Source organism: Camelina sativa, chromosome 11 (assembly GCF_000633955.1).
Source record: "Camelina sativa cultivar DH55 chromosome 11, Cs, whole genome shotgun sequence".
Classification (NCBI taxonomy): Eukaryota; Viridiplantae; Streptophyta; class Magnoliopsida; order Brassicales; family Brassicaceae; genus Camelina; species Camelina sativa.
In genome coordinates, this window is record NC_025695.1 from 19,862,304 (window position 1) to 19,883,624 (window position 21,321).

General features: G+C 41.4%; 1 protein-coding gene and 2 pseudogenes across 1 annotated transcript; 2 read left to right on the forward strand and 1 right to left on the reverse strand.

Annotated features, from left to right (window-relative positions):
• Positions 616 to 922, forward strand: LOC109127458 (annotated as a pseudogene).
• LOC109127314 lies at positions 4,470 to 11,832 on the reverse strand (annotated as a pseudogene).
• LOC104728145 lies at positions 12,233 to 13,521 on the forward strand. Its single transcript, XM_010447174.2, has 2 exons — positions 12,233 to 12,268; positions 12,982 to 13,521. Exons 1-2 carry the CDS (start codon positions 12,233 to 12,235, stop codon positions 13,429 to 13,431), a joined length of 486 nt encoding a protein of 161 aa, XP_010445476.1. The 3' UTR covers positions 13,432 to 13,521.

Consider the following 21,321-nt stretch of genomic DNA (forward strand, 5'->3'; position numbering starts at 1 on the left):
ACTTACATAACAAAAAAACTGGTCTATATAGAAAACAAATTGACACTAAAACAAAAAGTATTGATTCTCAAATGAAAGTTGAACAAATACAAACTGAAACATTACAACTCTTAAAAATTGCTAGTTTTACATATTTTCATTAATAGTTAGATCACATAAATATTAAATGCACTAAAAAGTAAATATAAAGACAAAAAAAGACACTAACTTTTACCCAACAAAAAAACACACTTAGTTTAGCTTAGAGTAATACACTCTTTCATCTATAATTGTACCGCATAGATATGATATGCACTGAACTTAAAATAAAAAGTCACAAGACACTGTCCTTTTCCACAAAGAATACACTTTCATTTTAAAAAGTACAGTTATGTTAACAAACATTTTTATTAATAATTGTATCACATAGATTAGAACGTTAAATATAAATCAAATGAAAAAAGACATTATATTTTTTCAAAAAAAAAAGCACACTATTGCAAAACATTAGTCCATATCTACATACCCTCTATATATATTTTCACTATCCTTTGAATATTTCATAATCAAAATCTCAAATATTTTCAAACAGTTGAGATAGAAGAACATAGAAGGGAGTAACTATTATTACAAGACATGAAGTTCATTACATTCTTATTCATCGCCTTCACTATGTCGTCTTTAGCTCTAACCAAAACATTGTTTCCATGAGAAGAAAAGAAAGCAGCATGTGTTCTGGCAGATCTTCAAATATGCAAGTCTGCGGTAACAACTGAAACCCCACTTTCGAAGGAATGTTGCGCAAAAATGAAAGAACAACAATCATGTTTTTGTGATTACTTAAAAGATCCATCGGCTGGTCAGTATATTACGGCTGCCAAAAAAGTCTTAGCAGCTTGTGATATACCTTTTCCTAGTTGTTAATGTTATAATTATCAAAATCATATTTTTGAGATTGGAAGTTAATTATGTCAAGGTTATTGACATGATACAATAAAGTGTTCGTTTTCGAATATATATCATTATTGTCAATCCTCAAAATTTAATATTGACTTGTTTTTACTCTTTGATTGAGTATAATTTTGTGGCTGATTTCTCCGATATCAACAAGGATCGGGATGTCTTAACCCTAGTCACCATGAAAATAGAATTCATTTTTTTTCTGTTCTTTGGTTTGTTACTAGGTAGAGATACCGCTTACTAAATTTTGAGTTTCATATTAGGCATGCATGTCTCAATGATTAAACTTTGTCCAACATATATAGGATGAATCAAATGATATTCTTCATCATTGTGACTGTGATTTGTAAGACTGTTATGATTCATTTTCAATAGAGTTAACATTTTAAGAAAATAAGAACTTTTTTAGTATTTGTCTCTATGACTAAGGGATAAGCATTAAAACTCAGTGTTTTTGTTGATATGAGCGAGAGAGAAAAAATTGTTCACTTTTCGAGTTCGCTATCTCGACCCATATTGAGACGACCCGACACGTTTTTTTTAATAAATAATAAATAATAATTAATAAGAAAACTACAACTAGTAATCCCATATCCACTAACTACCTAACCACAATCACATTCAACAGCGGAAATAACCAATACCAACATCCAATAAATATCCAATAATAAACCAATGTTATAACATAAACAATATCCAAATACCAAATAACGGGAAACACAAAACCAGCAACCTAGCAATGTTTCTAATGACCCAACTCTAGCAACCTAGCAATGCCAGACAACAGCCAATCGAGTCCCTAAAACATCCTCCTCTTCATTGCCTTGATTCCACGATCACACTTTGCCTTTACCTGCACCACAAACACAAATTGAGATGCATGAGTATTTGATAAACACTCAGTGAGGCAATCCTCCCATCTACTGGGCCATACACACAAGCAACTGTGATACCAAAGTCCAAACAATCAGTACATATAAACATACAAACCAGGAAAACAAACATCATCTCGCTGGAAGGGAGGTGTCGACCGACACCAGCCAAGTGTCGACCGACACTGGCTATTGGTGTCGACCGACACTACCCCACAGTATCGATCGATGCCACTTCACTGGTGTCGACCGACACTACCTCTGCAACCGCGATCCGCACGAAGCCGAGAGTCGAATCTAGCTCCCAAACTCCACCAAATCGCCCAATACTCAAAACCCAAGCCATATTCGTCCGTAGGAACCTGTAGCAATCAATCCCAGCAAGCAAAACACACAAAAACAGGAACAAACAAGCATGAACAAGGAATCACAGGCTTAGATCAGCCATGGTCATGCACTCACCTCTCTGCAGGAAGATTATGACAAACAATGACGAATCCCACACTCCCAGAAAGCCTCTCACACGTTCCTAGCCTTAGAGCCTCACTCCCACAGCAAGATCTCACCCAGAAAGCCTTGAAATCTCACAAAACTCAAGAACAAACTCTTCTCTTCTGTTTCTCTCTGTTTCAGCAGCGAGACAACAATTAAACACGACCTAGATCGTTTTTCTCACTTAATAGTCCGGTTCTATGGTTTTTACCTAAACCAAACAGACCAAAATCGCCAATTAAAATCTTCTGGTCGAACCAGACAGAATTGGTGTCGACCGACACCACTATGGTGTCGATCGACACCCTCCCCCAAAACTCACAGTTTTGGTTCGCGGGTGTTACAATTCTCCCCCACCAACCTAGATTCGTCCTCGAATCTCGAACAACCATCATCCAAGGACTCCCGTGCAACCATCTCCACAGCCCGCACTCCTCCGACCGATCTACGGAAGGTCACCTCTAGGCGATAGACTCACGTTCCAGGCATTATTTGCTCTCGACTTTTGGACTTTCCTTTACTCACAGGCCTAAACCTTGAGTTTTTATTGGCTCCTCATCAGGCCGAAGCCTGCATGCCATAATATTGGCTCCTCATCGGGCCTAAGCCCACATGCCATAATATATAAGGAAGTCCAATATTCGTCTCTCGGGTTGCCACCCTACAGCGCGCCCCCAGATCGTCATCCGAAGTCGATATACCAACCATACTCCCAAGCCACAAAGTCTCAGAATATGGCAGTACTCGGAGAACCAAAGTCCCCCAAGAGGCGCGAGAAAACAATTCTGAACACGTCTGGGTCCTATCCCTATCCATGTTTCCTTCCCATGGCTCGCGTAAAACATTTCAATGTCCTACCAACCACATATCCCCTCACTGGAATACCTCATGACCACACAAGGATCATATACATGCCCCAAGGGCCGCCACAAAGGCCAAACAAANCCTACAGCGCGCCCCCAGATCGTCATCCGAAGTCGATATACCAACCATACTCCCAAGCCACAAAGTCTCAGAATATGACAGTACTAGGAGAACCAAAGTCCCCCAAGAGTCGCGAGCAAACAATTCTGAACACGTCTGAGTCCTATCCCTATCCAGGTATCCTTCCCGTGGCTTGCGTAAAACATCACAATGTCCTACCAACCACATATCCCCTCACTAGAATACCTCATGACCACACAAGGATCATATACATGCCGCAAGGGCCGCCACAAAGGCCAAACAAATGTCTTAAACAGGACTGCCACCAAGGCCAAACACATGTCCTAAACAGGACCGCCACCAAGGCCAAACAAATGTCCTAAACAAGACCGGCACCAAGGCCACTCAACCCGAAGGACCGTCACAAAGACCATCTGTACCAAAGGATCGTCATAAAGAACATCTGTCCCGAAGGTCCGTCTTAAAGACCATCTGCCCCGAAGGACCGTCACGAAGACCCTTTTTCCTGAAGGACCGCCTAAACAGACACTCTGGCTAAACAGCCCGCCACAAAGGCCACACAATTGGCTAAACAGCCCGCCACAAAGGCCACACAATTGGCTAAACAGCCCGCCACAAAGGCCACACAAGCCCCTCCAAGGCTCTCCGCCACTAAAAATGGACAAATTCTAACTCTCATAAAACTTTCCATTTTTTGCACTTTCCACTTTTGGAAACTTCTATTTCAGGAAACTTTGTACCCCGAGCACCACCTCATCTTATTACTTAGTCGCACAACCAACCACCCCTAAGCGACCAAGTAAACAAGAGAGATGGGCTGGAATACTCCATTCCCGCTCCAGCCACGGATTACAGATGGGACCAGGCTAGACTAGCTCAAGTCGCGACTTGCTTCTCATACCACTTCTTAAACCGTGCGTTCGTCCTCGCCTCAGGCTCCCAAGTCTGCTCCTCAACACCATCACAGTCCCAAAGGACTCTCATCAAAGGAATCTTCTTCTTCCGAAGTTCCTTGATCCTCCTTTCGAGAACCCTCACTGGACTCGCCTCCAACGTCATGTTAGGCTGAAGATCCTCAGGAATCTTAGCTAACAACTGATCATCCTCATGGAAACACTTCCGCAACATAGACAGATGGAAAACCTTGTGGAAGGCACGTATAACCTCAAGTAACTCCAGTCTATATGCCACTGGTCCAACACGCTCATTCACTCTGAACGGACCCATATACCTCGGACTCAACTTAGTCTCAGTCAATGACCTGTTCGGACCCCGCAACATGGCCATCTTGAGGTACACTCTGTCTCCTACCTGAAACTCAAGATCTCTCCTCCTCCTATCGGCATAACTCCTCTGCCGATCCTGAGCTTCCTTCATGTTCAGCTTGAGAACCCGAATCTTCTCTGAGGTCTCCTGAACAAAATCTACCCCGTAAATGCTCCTCTCCCCCATCTGAGTCCAGCATAACGGTGTGCGACATGACCTCCCATATAAAGCCTCATAAGGAGCCATCTTAATACTCGCCTGATAACTGTTGTTGTAAGCAAACTCTACCAAGCTCAAGTGATCTGCCCAATGGACTCCCCAACCCAACACACACATCCTCAGCAAATCCTCCAGCATCTGGATCATCCTCTCTGACTGTCCATCTGTCTGGGGATGATAAGCTGTACTCATATGCACCTTAGTGCCCATCTCTGCCTGAAATGCTCCCCAGAACACCGGAATGAACTTAGAATCCCTATCAGATACAATACTCGCTGGCACCCGATGTAACCTGACTATCTCCTTCACATATTTCTTAGCCAAGACCGCTGCTCCATCAGTCTCCTTAATGGCCAGAAAATGTACCGACTTAGTCAACCGGTCCACAATGACCCAAATAGCATCAAACGTCCTGGACACTAGCAAACCACCACAAAGTACATAGTAATAATATCCCACTTCCACTCGGGAATGGGTAGACTCTTCAGTTTTCCGCCTGGAACCTGATGCTCAGCCTTCACTAGCTGGCAAACATCACACCTCGCAACCCAACTAGCCACGTCCTTCTTCATCCCGACCCAGTGATATTACCTCTTGAGATCACGGTACATCTTAGTCGCTCCTGGATGAATAGAAAACTTGCTCGCATGAGCCTCTTTCAGGATCTCCTGCCTCAACTCCTCATCCTTGGGTACACAAACCCGACCGTGCACCAAGATAGTACCATTATCTGAGACCTGATACTCTGAGTCAACATCCTTTGAGGCATTTACCAGCCCCAAATCCTTCTCCTGAGCCAACCGCACCCTGCTCAGAAGATCTGCTCTATCAACCGCCTCCAAACCCAACGGTTCCTGAGAAACAGCACACAACTCAAAGCACCGATCTCTCCTACCAGAGACTCCATCTACTGCTCCTGAGCCGAAGCTACCCTCTTCCGGCTTAGAGCATCCACAACCAAGTTTGCCTTACCAGGATGATAGGCTATCTCCAAATCATAATCCGCCACCAGCTNCCACAAAGTACATAGTAATAATATCCCACTTCCACTCGGGAATGGGTAGACTCTTCAGTTTTCCGCCTGGAACCTGATGCTCAGCCTTCACTAGCTGGCAAACATCACACCTCGCAACCCAACTAGCCACGTCCTTCTTCATCCCGACCCAGTGATAGTACCTCTTGAGATCACGGTACATCTTAGTCGCTCCTGGATGAATAGAAAACTTGCTCGCATGAGCCTCTTTCAGGATCCCCTGCCTCAAGTCCTCATCCTTGGCCACACGAATCTGGTCGTGCACCAAAATAGTTCCATTAGCTGAAACCTGATACTCAGAACCAGCATCCTTTGAGGCATCCACCACCCCTAAATCCCTCTCATGTGCCAACCACACTCTACTCACAAGAACTGCTCTGTCAGCCGCCTCCAAACCCAATGGCTCCTGCGAAACCACACACAAACTCAACGCACTGATCTCTCCTATAAGAGACTCCATATCCTGCTCCTGAGCCGAAGCTACCCTATTCCGACTCAGAGCATCTGCAACCGAGTTAGCCTTACCAGGGTGATAAGCTATCTCCAAATCATAGTCTGCCATAAGCTTCATCCACCGCCTCTGTGTCAAATTCAACTCAGGCTGATTATATATATACTTCAGGCTCTTATGATCTGTAAACACATGTACCTTTGCACCATAAAAATAAGATCTCCAAATCTTCAGGGCAAAAACTACAGCAGCCATCTCCAAATCATGAGTAGGATAGTTGCCCTCATGNCTGCTCAGAAGATCTGCTCTATCAACCGCCTCCAAACCCAACGGTTCCTGAGAAACAGCACACAACTCAAAGCACCGATCTCTCCTACCAGAGACTCCATCTACTGCTCCTGAGCCGAAGCTACCCTCTTCCGGCTTAGAGCATCCACAACCAAGTTTGCCTTACCAGGATGATAGGCTATCTCCAAATCATAATCCGCCACCAGCTCCATCCACCGCCTCTACCTCAAATTCAGCTCGGGCTGAGTGAATATGTACTTCAGGCTCTTATGATCTGTAAACACCTATACCTTTGCACCATAAAGATAAGATCTCCAAATCTTCAGGGCAAAAACTACAGCACCCATCTCCAAGTCATGAGTAGGATAGTTGTCCTCATGCTTCCTCAACTGCCGCGAAGCGTAGGCAATCACCTTCCCATGCTGCATCAACACACATCCCAAACCAACTCTGGATGCATCTGCATAAACCACATAGGGTTCTCCTTGCTCAGACAAAGCCAACACTGGCGTAGTAGTCAACATCTCCTTGAGGCTTGTAAAACCTTCCTCACACTCCTGTGACCAAACAAAAGGAACATCCTTCCCTGTCAACTTAGTCAACGGACGTGCTCTGCTCGCAAACCCCTGCACAAACCTCCTGTAGTAACCCGCTAGACCAAGGAAACTCCTGATCTCTGTGGCACTTTGCGGTCTAGGCCAATCCCTGATAGCCTGAATCTTCTTTGGACCTACAAAAACCCCATCTGCAGACACAATATGACCCAGAAAACCAATCTCACGCTGCCAAAAACTGCACTTGCTCAACTTAGCAAACAACTTCTGCTCCCGCAGCTTCTCCAGAACTGCCCTCAAATGCATTGCATGCTCTTCGGGACTCTTAGAATAAACCAGGATGTCGTCGATGAAAATGATGACAAACACGTCCAGAAACTCCTGAAACACGCTGTTCATCAATCTCATAAACGCTGCTGGTGCATTAGTCAACCCAAACGGCATCACCACAAACTCATAATGCCCATACCTCGTCCTGAAAGCACTCTTCCTCACATCTGCCTCATCTATCGGAATCTGATGATAACCCGACGCCAAATCTATCTTGGAGAACCAAATAGCACCTCTCAACTGATCCAACAACTCATCGATCCTGGGAAGAGGGTACTTGTTCTTCACAGTGACCCGGTTGAGACCCCTGTAATCAATACACAAGCGGAAACTCCCATCCTTCTTTTTAACGAATAACACCGGTGCTCCCCACGGTGATACACTAGGACAGATGAATCCCTTGCTCAACAAATCCTCTAACTGCTTCTTCAGCTATGCCATCTCTGCTGGAGCCATCTTGTAAGGAGCCTTGGATAACGATGTCGTCCCTGGTTCCAGTTCAATCGTAAAAGGATCAGACCGAGATGGTGGTAATCCCTGCAATGACTAGGACACATCATCAAACTCCTCCACAACCTGAATACCGCTAACCGTCGACTTCCCCACTGACTCTGGCATAGATATCATAACCAAATAAGCCTCACGACCCTTCTCGATCATCTTCCCAGCCTATATGACTGAGATCACGAGACTCCCCGAAGTCGGTCTGATACCCTGAAAAACCAACTTCCCTCTTGGACGCTCAAATTCCACTCTACCCCGATGGCAATCCAAATGCACCATATGCCGATGCAACCAATCCATCCCAAGAATAATATCATACAACTCCACTGGATTGATAAGCAAATCCGTTGGCCAAGACTCTCTTGCGATCTGAATATCCACCCCTCTAGCCCGTCCAATAACTCTCATGAACTTGCCACCCGCAACCCTAACAACTCATGTACGCTCCCTGGGATCCCCTCTGATTCCCGCGCTCTCTGCACACTCCGGAGTAATGAAGCTATGAGAAGCTCCAGAATCAAACATAACATGGGACTTAAACCCGCCCACCAACAAGGTCCCTACACAAACCTCATGTGTTGAGAACCTAACAGTTTATCACAAGCAAGCATAAAATCTGAACTTACTAAGAATTCACAAAGACAGAGTACTAGAAATTATACCTGTGATCGTCCCGGCACTAGTTCCACCAGTCTCTGCAGTCGTGTAAACCCGTGGCGCCTGCTAAATCCGTGCAACCTGCTGCCCTCCCGGCTGCACCTGCTGCAACGCTGCCACTGCCACCGGCTACAACTTGGGACACAAGGGCCTGATGTGCTCTGGCTCTCTGCAATGATAGCATACACGAGCCGCTGTCGTCGGAGCACTCCTCTTGGGACAGCTAGCAACCTTGTGATCCTTGCTCCCACAACCGAAGAAACTCGCACCACTCGGCCTCTGCATAGCCTCCCACCTCCTCTTGGTTCCCTGCACAGGCTTGCCGCCCTTGCTAGAACCTCCCTGATGCTGAGCCTTGCTAGGCTGGANCTGAGCCTTACCAGGCTGAACTGCTGGACTAACCGCCACTGACTGTGCCCGGATATCCTCCTCGATCTCTGCCGCAGTCTCAACCAGCTCTGCACGCGTAGCATAACTCCGCCCTCTACAGTGAACCCTCAAATCGTCATGTAGGGCCCTAAAAAACCTCCTGATCTGAGCCTCCTCAGACTCCATAGCCCGACCCCCCATAGCATAGAAGTCGACTGAACTCCAAATCAAGCTCCCGCACTGACCGCGTCCCCTGGGATAACTGAAGGAACTGCACCTCCAACCGGTCCAATGCCACTCTCGGAAAATACTTGCGGTTGAACTCCCCCACGAAGTCAGCCCAAGTAATCTCCCTCTGCACTCTCCTACCAGCCACTGATCTCCACCACACCTCAGTATCACCAATCAAGTGGTAGACCCCTATGTCCACCCAAAACTCCTCAGGACATCTCAGAGTGCGGAAGTTATGCTCCACACTCGTCCTCCACGCATCTGCAACAGTAGGGTCTGTACCACCCAAAAACCGTACAGTACTGATGCCATGCATCTCCTTGAGCATAGACAAATAACGACGATGCCCTCCCACATCCGCAGCCACTGGCTGCCGCTCCTCCGCCACCACTGGTGGCATTACCTGAGCCTGAGCCGGTACCACTACTGGTAAACGCTCCAACACCTGTGCTAACAAGCCCGCAAGATCAACATCAGGGACTCCACCCGCTGGAATTCCCACACCCGGAACCCTATCATCATTGACCACTGGAGCATCAACACCGCCCCCTCTGGCCACACTCATGGAATCCCCCTGGACACCCTACGACTCGCTAACACCCTCAGCTGTCACACTCTAGTCCGCAGTCTCACTAACCGCTGGGACTCTGACCCTACCACGACCACGTCCGCGTCCACGACCACGTCCGCGTTCTCGACCACGAACAGCAACAGCGCCCCCTCTAACCATCTGCACTACCATGAACAAAAGGCTAAGAAAACAATTAACATAACACAAAGAAACATAAACTCACAGTGGATTCACACTGTAGGCTCGAAGAGGATGTTCTAAGAATTCATGCCACACATAATTGACTCACATAATCAATCAAGACATGCAATCCCAAACATGTACAACACATAGCCTAGTGAATCCAAACCTAGAACCATAAGGGCTCTGATACCAAACTGAAACGACTTGACCCGTTTTTGTTTTTTTTAATAAATAATAAATAATAAATAATAATAAAACTACAACTAGTGGTCCCATACCCACTAGCTACCTAACCACAATCACATTCGACAGCGGAAATAACCAATACCAACATCCAATAAATATCCAATAATAAACCAATGTTATAACATAAACAATATCCAAATACCAAAAAACGGGAAACACAAAACCAAACCTAGAAATGTTTCTAATGACCCAACTCTAGCAACCTAGCAATGCCAGACAACAACCAATCGAGTCCCTAGAACATCCTCCTCTTCATTGTCTTGATTCCACGAACGCATTTTGCCTTTACCTGCACCACAAACACAAATTGAGATGCATGAGTATTTGATAAACACTCAGTGAGGCAATCCTCCCATCTACTGGGCTATACACACAAGCAACTGTGATACCAATGTCCAAACAATCAATACAAACTAACATACAAACTAGGAAAACAAACATCATCTCGCTGGAAGGGAGGTCTCGACCGACACCAGCCAAGTGTCGACCGACACTGGCTCTTGGTTTCGACCGACACTATCCCACAATGTCGATCGATGCCGCTTCACTGGTGTCGACCGAAACCAATTGGTGTTGATGGACACTACCTCTGCAACCGCGATCTGCATGAAGCCGAGAATCGAATCTCGCTCCCAAACTCCACCAAATCGCCCAATACTCAAAACCCAAGCCATATACGTCCGTAGGAACCTGTAGCAATCAATCCCAGCAAGCAACAAGGAATCACAGGCTTAGATCAGCCATGGTCATGCACTAACCTCTCTGTAGGAAGATTCTGACAAACAATGACGAATCCCACACTCCCAGAAAGCCTCTCACGCGTTCCTAGCCTTGGATCCTCACTCCCACAACAAGATCTCACCCAAAAAGCCTTGAAATCTCACAAAAAGTAACAAAACTCAAGAACAAACTCTTCTCTTCTGTTTCTCTCTGTTTCAGCGGCGAGACAATAATAAAACACGACCTAGGTCGTTTTTCTCACTTAATAGTCCGGTTCTATGATTTTCTCACTCAGCCATGGCCACGCACTCACCTTTGAGAATGACGAAAAATATATCTAATCTCATGAACAAGTCTCCTAGCAAGCTCCTACCACGATCTTAGCCTCAGATCTCCACTCCACAGGCAAGATTTCTCAAGAATAGGCACCAAAATCTCCAAACTCTCTTAAGAACGGCTCCTCTCCTCCTTTTCTCTCTTTGTTCACAGAAAACAACTAAACTGGGCCAAGCAAGTCAAAGTATTATTTTCTACTCGACTCTAAGGGTTTTCCTAAACCCGAAACGTAACCAAACGAGCATTTCACTTAAGTCTTCCCGCAAAAAACAGATCTTGCATCGACCAATACAACACCTGCATCGATTGATGCACATCCCAAACTGGGATTTCGGTTCACGGACGTTACAACTATACACACAAGCGAAAAGACAAACATAATCAATGCGCAAAAACAAGCAAACCAGACAACTCTGAACACATGCGCTGGCATGACGCCCTTGCGTCGTTTGACGCACTCCTTGCGTTGTTTGACGCACTCCTTGCATCAACCGATGCAATGCCCATGCGTTGACCGATGCACTCCTTGCATCATCTGATACAACGCCTCCTGCATTGACCGATGCACTCTTTGCATCGACGGATGCACTCTTTGCATCGACTGATGCAACACATCTCGTCTCCATCAAATCCCTAACTGCGTCGACCGATGCATTCCTTGCATCGATCGATGTAGTTACGCGAATTATCGCCAAACCCTATCTCCTCTGACTCCTCTCAGCTCTTTGATGCTAGAAACGCCTTCCAAAGGCCACGAATACCAAGACAAACAACAAACAAGCACACAAGCAATCAACAACCAAAATCATACAAAATACACATATAATCGTTTAGATCAGCCATGGACATGCACTCATCTTTGCAAAACAGAGATAACAGATCACACACGACGAGAGACAGCCCACAACACGCTCCTAACACGTTCACAGCCTCCGATCTCCAACCACAGGAACAAATCTCTCAAGAACAAGCAAAAAACTTATCTAGGAACTCTCTGGAAGCTTTCTCTCTTTTGCAGAAGGGAAAATGACTCAACTCGGCCAAGGGCGTCAACATAACCTTGTATATCGACCCCTAGGGTTTCCAAAATCCAAAACGCAGCAATACGTGTGTTTGGATTAAGTTTTCCCGCAGAAGAATACCTTGCATCAACTGATGCAGCCTTGCATCGATCGATGCATCCTCCAAAACCGGGATTCCGGTTTACGGGCGTTGCATTATTTGACATAGATATTCTTTAATTTGTTTATTTAATACTTTACAAGTTATATTACTATTTACAATTAATTTTTGAAAATTTTCAAATTTCTATAAATACTTTTAATATCAAAAAGTTATATAGATTAGTATCGTCCACAAATCTAAAAACTATATATAAATAAATATTCACAATTAATATCGTAAATAACTTTGTTTTTCAAAAAAACTGCTAATTTTACACATGTTGATTAATAGTTATATCACATAGATATGTAATGCACTAGAAAGTAAATATAAAGAAAAAAGACACTAGCTTTTATCCAACAAAAAAAGCACACTTAGTTTAGCTTGTGTAATAGACTCTTTCATCTATAATTATATCATATAGATATGATATGAACTAAAGTTAAATTAAAAAGACACAAGACATTGTCTTTTACCCCAAAAAAATAAACTTTCATTTAAAAAAGCACACTTATATTAACAAAATTTTTATTAATAATTGTATCACATAGATTTGAAATCATTAAATATAAATAAAACGACAAAAGATATTATCTTTTTTCAAAAAAAAGAAAAGAAAAAGCAAACTATTGCAAAACATTAGCCCACATCTACATACCCTCTATATATATCTTCACCATCCTTTTAATAATTCATATTCAAATTCTCAAATATTTTCAAACAAGATAGAAGTACATAGAAGGGAGTCACTAAGATTACAAGACGTGAAGTTCATTACATTCGTATTCATCGCCTTCATCGCCTTCACTATGTCGTCTTTAGCTCTAACCAAAACATTGATTTTGGGGGAAGAAGAGAAAGCAGCATGTGTTCCGGCAGATCTTCTAATATGCAAATCTGCAGTAACAACTAAAAGTCCACCTTCGAAGGAATGTTGCGCAAAACTAAAAGAACAACAGTCGTGTTTTTGTGATTACTTAAAAGACCCATCGGCTGGTCAGTATATTACGGCTGCCAAAAAAGTCTTAGCAGCTTGTGATATACCTTTCTCTAGTTGTTAATGTTATAATTATCAAAATCATATTTGAGATTGGAAGTTTATCTTGTCAAGGTTATTGACCTGAAACAATAAAGTGTTCGTTTCTAATATATATCATTATTGTCAATCCTCAAAATTCAATATTGATTTGCCTTTTATTCTTTGGTAAAGTATTATCTTGTGACTAACTTCTCCCATATCAACAAGGGTCAGGATTTCGTAAACCTAGTCACCTTGAGAATTAAGTATTTTTCATTCTTCAGTTTGTTAATAGGTAGAGATACCGCNTCTAGTTGTTAATGTTATAGTTATCAAAATCATATTTGAGATTGGAAGTTTATCTTGTCAAGGTTATTGACCTGAAACAATAAAGTGTTCGTTTCTAATATATATCATTATTGTCAATCCTCAAAATTCAATATTGATTTGCCTTTTATTCTTTGGTAAAGTATTATCTTGTGACTAACTTCTCCCATATCAACAAGGGTCAGGATTTCGTAAACCTAGTCACCTTGAGAATTAAGTATTTTTCATTCTTCAGTTTGTTAATAGGTAGAGATACCGCTTTACTAGATTTTGAGTTTCATATTAGGCATGTCCCAATGATTAAACTATGCCCAACATATTAGGATGAATCAAATGATGTTGTTCATTATTGTGAATGTGATTTGTAAGGCTGTTATTATTCATTTTCAATAGACTTAACATTTTTAAGAAAATATGAAGATTTTAGTATTTGTCTCTAATGACTAAGAGATAAGCATTAAAACTTAGTGTTTTTGTTGACATGAGCGAGAGAGAAAAAAATTGCACTTTTTTCAGTTCACTTTCACGACCCATATTCTTAGGGACCAATTAGTAACGACAATTACTTTTGGTTGTAGTCACTTTCACTGCATAAACTTGTGTTGTAGAAACTTTAACTGTATAAACTGTTATTAATCATTGACTGTTAAAATACGATTGGTAATAAAAAAACTGTAGAAACTGTGTCTGTTATATTTATTACATTTTTTTATAAATAAAGTTTGTGCTAAAACTCAATTTATTTGTCAACATAATAAATTTTATTTAAAATAAAAGTTTAAAGAAATAGTAAAATTCATTAACGAGAAATAAAAAATAATTAATCCATATAAAGATATGGTTAGGTTTGTGGATCGAACAACCATCACTCGAATGTAATTGATAATGGTTTATGATGGTCATTAATACAATATAATTATGAAAAATGGATATCAAAATAACAAAAAATAAAGTTAATGTTAAATTATACACCTATGGGGAATAAAATTAGAAAAAACACATAATTTTATCTTATTTTTTTCTACAGTCTAAAAAAGTCTCACATTTGTGACTTTAAAAAATTGAATGTACATCAATAAATAAAAAGTGAGCAGTTAGACTTCAAAAACTGTTAATAACAAATAAAGTTCTAAAAACATGATTGGTAACTTTTTTGCTGTTAAAACTTTAAATTAAATCTAAAATTTATAAATTCTCTCCAAATCACTCCTTTAATCTTGTTTTATTCAATCTAAATTAGTGCCCCAGATTACAAAAATTTACAGATTTGACATAGATTGATTTATTTATTTTTACAAATTATTTTATTATTTACTTTACAATTACTGTTTGAATATATTCAAAGATACTTTTTAATATCTATATACATTTGCATGTACACAAATATAAATTATATATATGATGCTAAAAAAATATAAATTATATATGTATATAAATATATTTATAATTAATACAAAATGACATTGTTTTAAAAGTTTTGATAATCATACACATTTTTATTAATTATTGTATCACATAGATATGAAATAAACTAAAGCTGAATAAAAAGAAAAAAGAAATTTGCTTTTTACCCAATAAAAAATTCACTTGATTATTGCAAAACATTACTCCATCTCTCCATACTCCTATATAACTTCATCGCCCTGTGAACATATTCCATAATCAAAATCTCAAACATCTACGAGAAATTGAAATAAAATTATATAGAACGAAGTCATTATAGTTTCAAGACATGAAATTCATTACAATAATGTTCAAGGTCTTCGCTCTGTCGTTTCTTGCTCTAACCAAAACAACAATTTTGGGGGGCTGAAGTGAGAGCAGCATGTGTTGCGGCAGATCTTCAAATATGCAAGTTGGCAGTAACAACCGAAACCCCACATTCAAAAGAATGTTGTGCAAAACTGAAAGAACAACAACCGTGTTTATGTGATTCTTGAGAGATCTATCGGTTGGTAAGTATATTAAAGCTGCAAAAGAGGTTAAGCGGCTTGTGATTGTAACATTCGCGAACTAAAGATTAGGTTTTCGGTAGGGGTGTCGATCGACACTGCTTGTGGTGTCGGTCGACACCGTTCGCGGTTGGTCAAATCAGTTTGATTTTAATTCTCCGGTTTGCGTGGTTGGTTAGGGGAACCCCTAAACTCGACTATAAATTGGAAAAGTCGACTTCTTCTTTCCTCTTCAGCCTTTTCGTTGCAGAGAGAAGAAGAAAGAGAGAGAACCTTTCAGTGAGTTCTTGTGAGGTTCCTTGCTTGTTTTTGAGACATTTGTGCTTGGGGAGTGAGATCTAAGGCTAAGGACATGAAAAGAGCTTGCTGTGGAGCTTTCTGGTCGTGGGTTGGTCGATTTTCTCATTGATTGGCAAAGGTGAGTGAATGACCATGGCTTATCTAAGCTAGGATCTATGTTTCTGTGATTTTGTGTGTTGTGTGGTTGTTTCTTTGGTTGTTTGTGAGTTTTTGGTAGCTCATGAGGCTTGGATTCGTTCTTGGGATCTTGTGGGACGAAAAGGAGAAGCTTGGAGGCGAGATTCGGAGGTTCTATTCGAAGGAAATCGCTGCTCGGCATCGGTGTCGGTCGACACCAACGCGAGGACGGCTCGGGGACTTGGCGAGCATCGGTCGACACCATGTGGAGGTGTCGATCGACACCGTTAGGGTTTCGGGAGTGTCGAGCTGGTGCCGGTCGACATCAATATGGTGTCTGTCGACACCAGATGACCAGTGACGGTCGACACCACCTGGTGTCGCTCGACACCCTTTTGCAGGGACCGGTTTATGTCGTATTGCTTTGTGCATGTTTCCTGGTTTGTTTTATTGTTGTTGTTTGTAGCATGAGAGATCTTATTGCTTGTGTGTAAAGCCCAGTAGATGGAAGGATTACCTCACTAGGTATTTCTGGTAATCTTTACGCCTCTCTTTTGTGTTGTGGCGCAGGTAAAGGCAAAGTATGATCGTGGATCAAGGCTATGAAGAGGAAGATGTTCTAGAGGCTCGGTTGTTTGCTCTGTGTCTTTCTTAGGATGTTAGAGTGGAACTTAGTGGTATAGAATGGATGTTAGGAATGTTGGTTTCATTATTAGTTATGTTTTGGATTATTGTTGGAAATGATGCTATGTTATTTCTTTGATGGTTATTGATTACTGGAGTTGATTTATTTGTTATCCGCTTTTGTTGATGATTGGGGGTAGGTTGCTAGTTAGTATGGGATCACTAGATATTTGGTTATTAAAAATAAAAAACAGGTCGGGTTATTTCAGTTTGGTTTGAGAGCCCATACGGTTCTAGGTAAGGGGTTGTTGTGTGTTTTGCGTTGTGGATGTTGGATTGAATGCTTGTGTGTAGCATGGAGTCCTAGAACATCCTCTTCGAGCGTACTTTGTGATTCCACGGTGAGTTGTGTTCTTTGTGTAGTTAGGGTCGTTTTGTTTGCTTAGCCTTCTATTTTTGGTGATACAGATGGTTAGAGGTGAGGGAGCTGCTGGTCGCGGGGGTGGTCGTGGTCGTGGTCGAGGTCATGGTCGTGGTTGTGGGCATGGGCGTGGGCGTGGCAGTGGGCGGGGACAGGTACGAGGTCAGTGTGAGTGTGTGATATTAAGGTTTTTCACCCAGGGTATCAATTTCCTATGCAGTTGTATTACAAAGGGTTATCAATCCAAATGGTTGTTATGCTAGTAGATAGGATGCAATCAGAAGCAAGCAAGTCAAGCCAAGCAATAAATGGTTTTGTCTAAAAATCCTAAAATAATAAAAGAAAAGAATATAATCAAGGAACCACACGACCTAAGCACTCGATGCAAGCATTCGAGTACAAGATCGGGTGGGGTGATCGAGTAAACAAAGATGGTATGAACAACTCGAGGGGTTACTCGAAGCAGGTGATAGTGTACCTCTTCGGGTAAGGGATCGAGTGATGAATAAAAATGCAAACAATTAAAATACAAAAGCTTCTAAGGATGGGGTAATCGACTCCTAAGTGTTCCTGACCAATACAAATGTCTTACATGCCTCAAGCAAATATTACCTAGACAATGAATCTCTAAAATCTTGTTAAAACACTCTCGTGATAGAAACAATCAATCTTGATCACTCCCCTACCCAACTCTCGTTGGAGAAACATGACCAAGCAGGCAATAATGAACCGATTCATTATTGTCAATAAACCCCTTACTCATCTAATCTCTTAGGCTAAGTGAGTAAATCTCTAGCATTGGTTGATTCAAGCATTTCATCTACACCTCTCGGTGGTAAAACACCTTAGATCTAATCTCACCCTCTCGGTTTGTTGACAGCATTAAGAACACCAATCTAGAAGGGAATTTATAAAATATAAAAAATCAAACTAAGACATCCTAACCGATCAAGAACACAAAATCATCTATCCCATCCCTAGAAACTTTACTGCACTACTCGGAAATCATTACAAAAGACATAGAAACAAAGATAAACGAAAATTGCATTGTATTGAAAGATAGAGTAGAGAAAATAGAGTACAAAGTAGAAATCTAAATAAATAACAAAATTATATAAAAGTAAATTCTAATAAAAGTGGAAAAGAGTTTTGAGTCGCTCAGTTCTCTCACAGAAGCTCTCGCTCTCTGGTTTGAGGGTATGCAGCGTGCTAGGGCGAGAGAAAGAAGAGGGGGGTTTATATATGGAAACCCATTAACCCTAGCTTCCCAGTCCTGCCCGAGGGTCTGCTCGATGGGGTGCACGAGGATGTGCTCGGGTTACTCTTCGGGTAGGGCTTCGGGCTGTTCTTCCTTCTCTCGGACCCTCCTCGATCGTGTTGGGGTTCGGACTGTTCTTCCAGCTCGATGGCTCCTTCGGGTACACGTTCGGATTTGTCCTTGTTTTTCCCCAATTTAGGCTCAAAAGCACCTGTTTTCATCCAAAGTATGCAAATGCAAGAATGCAACACCCTAAATGCACACGGTCGAGTTTCTGGTCGAGTGGGCGGTCGAGTGAGACTCCGGACCTTGGTTCTTCAACCTTAACTCTCTTGCTTTCTCCTCATGATTGCTTCACTTCTCCTCAGCATTGCTTCCATGCTCCTTAAGCTCTAAAATCACCTGTTTATGCATGAAAAGATGCAAATGCAATGCAAGAACAGTCCTAAAACTATGCAATAATGGTCAAAATGGATATCAAAAGATGCAAAAAATGTGAATATATTAAGGGAAAACAGGGTAAAATATATGAACATCAACACCCCCAAATTTAGTCTTTGCTTGCCCTCAAGCAGATGAACAAGACATAAGAAGGTAGGTGAGGTTTGAAAGTGGGATCTCAGCTCCTAAAGCTTGCAAATAGACCATCTAGAATCAATGTCCAAGTTACTAGTACTATGATGCAAGTTGAATGAGCTGTACTTAAAGATTTTAGACAAGCATATCACAACCTTTACTGATTTGAGCCTTAGATGTCCACATGCATTCAAATCAACCATTTCCTTTAACATTCATTAATCAAGAACATGAATCAATTATATGCAATGCTTAAACTCATTTGGCTTGGTAGTAAAAGGTTTAGAGACAATGATGGTCTCTCTTTAGAGTGGGGCTTATCAATATCAAGGTTCTCTCATAAAAATGGATTGAGCTTTAGAAGAATGCTAAAGGTAAGAACACTTAGACACATACAAGAACAAAACCTTGTCTACCCAAAGACACCCAAAGTGTTTATCCTATCAATCTAAACCCAATTGATCCTAGTGCTACCCTTTAACTTCTTCTCTTCTCTTTCACCCTTTTCTCTTTTGATTTTAAAGTCTTAGGAGAGGTTTCTTATTTGATCTTTCTAGTGGAATGGGAGATTCTTACTTATTTGCTATGGTTTTCTTTTCTTCTTATTCTTAAGACATAAAAGCATTTTGCTATACTCTTCTTTTTCTTTCTTTCTTTTCTTTGACTGAAACCATCTTTAAACAATATCATACTTCCCATTCTTTCACTAGACTTTGATTTTACTTAAACACATTCCCCTCCTAAAGACTCTAACCTTTTCTTTCTCTTTTCCTCTTTTCTTTTCTTTCTTTTTCAAACAACCAAATCCCAAACCCAACAATGAAATCACCTAGTCCTATCTAGTTTGGAAAATGCAAACTAGAACTACACAAGGCATTATTCTTGTCAGTTCAAACCTAACACTTTCTACCAAGCTCAATCCCAAAATAGGCCTTACACACTCAAGAATAAACATGGCTTGAAAGAAGGGTTGGTTAAGGGTATTGGAAACTGATTTTAATGATTCAATCAGCTACTTGGATCAACAAGAGTGGTAAAAAGGAGGAAGATGATCCAAATATGTATATGGTATCCATGAGTTTAAAGCAATGCACACATTGATATTTAACAGTCAATATTAAGTTCTTATAAGTAGGAAATGGCATCAAATCACAACATGCTTCAATTTAGACCAAATGCAATGCAGGAATTCAAGGCTTGGTTCAATCTTATGCTTCTAACCACTCAACTAGCATCAAAGTACTATTAACTTGGGCATTGATCCTAGTCTAGTGAATAAAACAAGCTAACAAGGCAAAACTCATCATAGATCCCTAATGCAAATATTATACAATCCTACATGAAACATGCTAAACAAGATCCTAATATGCAATGCAAACTACATGAACACTCTTTTTTTTTTATAAAGATTTTTGCAAAAAATTTCAAATTTTTAGGGTTTTTCTATGCCTTAGATGCTATGCAAATACTAACATGATGATGCTAAAAATTTGAAATAAGAACACAAAACACAATATCAAATGCTATCTCAAACCCTCCCCCAAACTTAAATCACACAGTCCTCTGTGTGAAAGAAATTTGTAAGAGGATTCAAGATCAAAAACAAAACACAATATGAAATGCAATGGTATTTAAAAGGGAAGGTGATAGTGGTACCTCAAGTATTGGAGAAAAAACTGTCCACATCCTCTTGCATGCTGTCAAAAGTGTAGTTGGGGTCTTGTTGATTTGGAGGAGGAGACTGGGGCAACTCGACTATGGCCATCGACTGGTACTCGGTCGAGTGCCTGGTCGAGTGGGGGGGTCGAGCTGGCTGTCGAGTCTTCTTTTCCTCTTCTATCTGGCCTCCCTTGCTTCCCTGATCATGAAAATACCAAAACAAAAATCAAAATACCAAAAACCTTAAACAATATGTACATGGATACCTTAGGGACTTCCTCCCTAGTGAGCTTGTTTAGAGTCACTAAGCTTGACTTTTGATGCCTGTTCAGGCTTGGTTTGGATTCCAAGGAGGTGATGAAATCCCCCCTGTTTCTATTTGATAACCTTGGTGCTGTTTCTTGATCACTACCTCCTTAACATTTGAGCTTTGCTTCTTCTTAAACTTGAGTCTTGGTCTTGCCTTCTTCAAAGACCTCTTGTTGAGCTGAACTTGAAGATCCTTCACCAGATCAGTCAGCTCTTGAACTGAACCCTTAAGATGTTGAACTGATTCCTCATGAGATGTGACCTTAGCTGTTGAAGTCTCTTCTTCTCTCAAAACCCCAAAATCAGCCTTATCTTCAATCTTAAATGGTTGACCCCCAATGGTTGGTAGGTTAGATGGATTTGTAATATCAAAGTTCATGGTCAAACCTT

Excerpts from the sequence above, each read along its gene's own strand:
- LOC104728145 (XM_010447174.2), top strand. The coding sequence starts at position 12,233 with ATGACTCAACTCGGCCAAGGGCGTCAACATAACCTT. Across the intron at positions 12,269-12,981 it reads AAGGGCGTCAACATAACCTT|AAAAGAAAAAGCAAACTATT; the intron begins GTATATCGACCC and ends TTCAAAAAAAAG.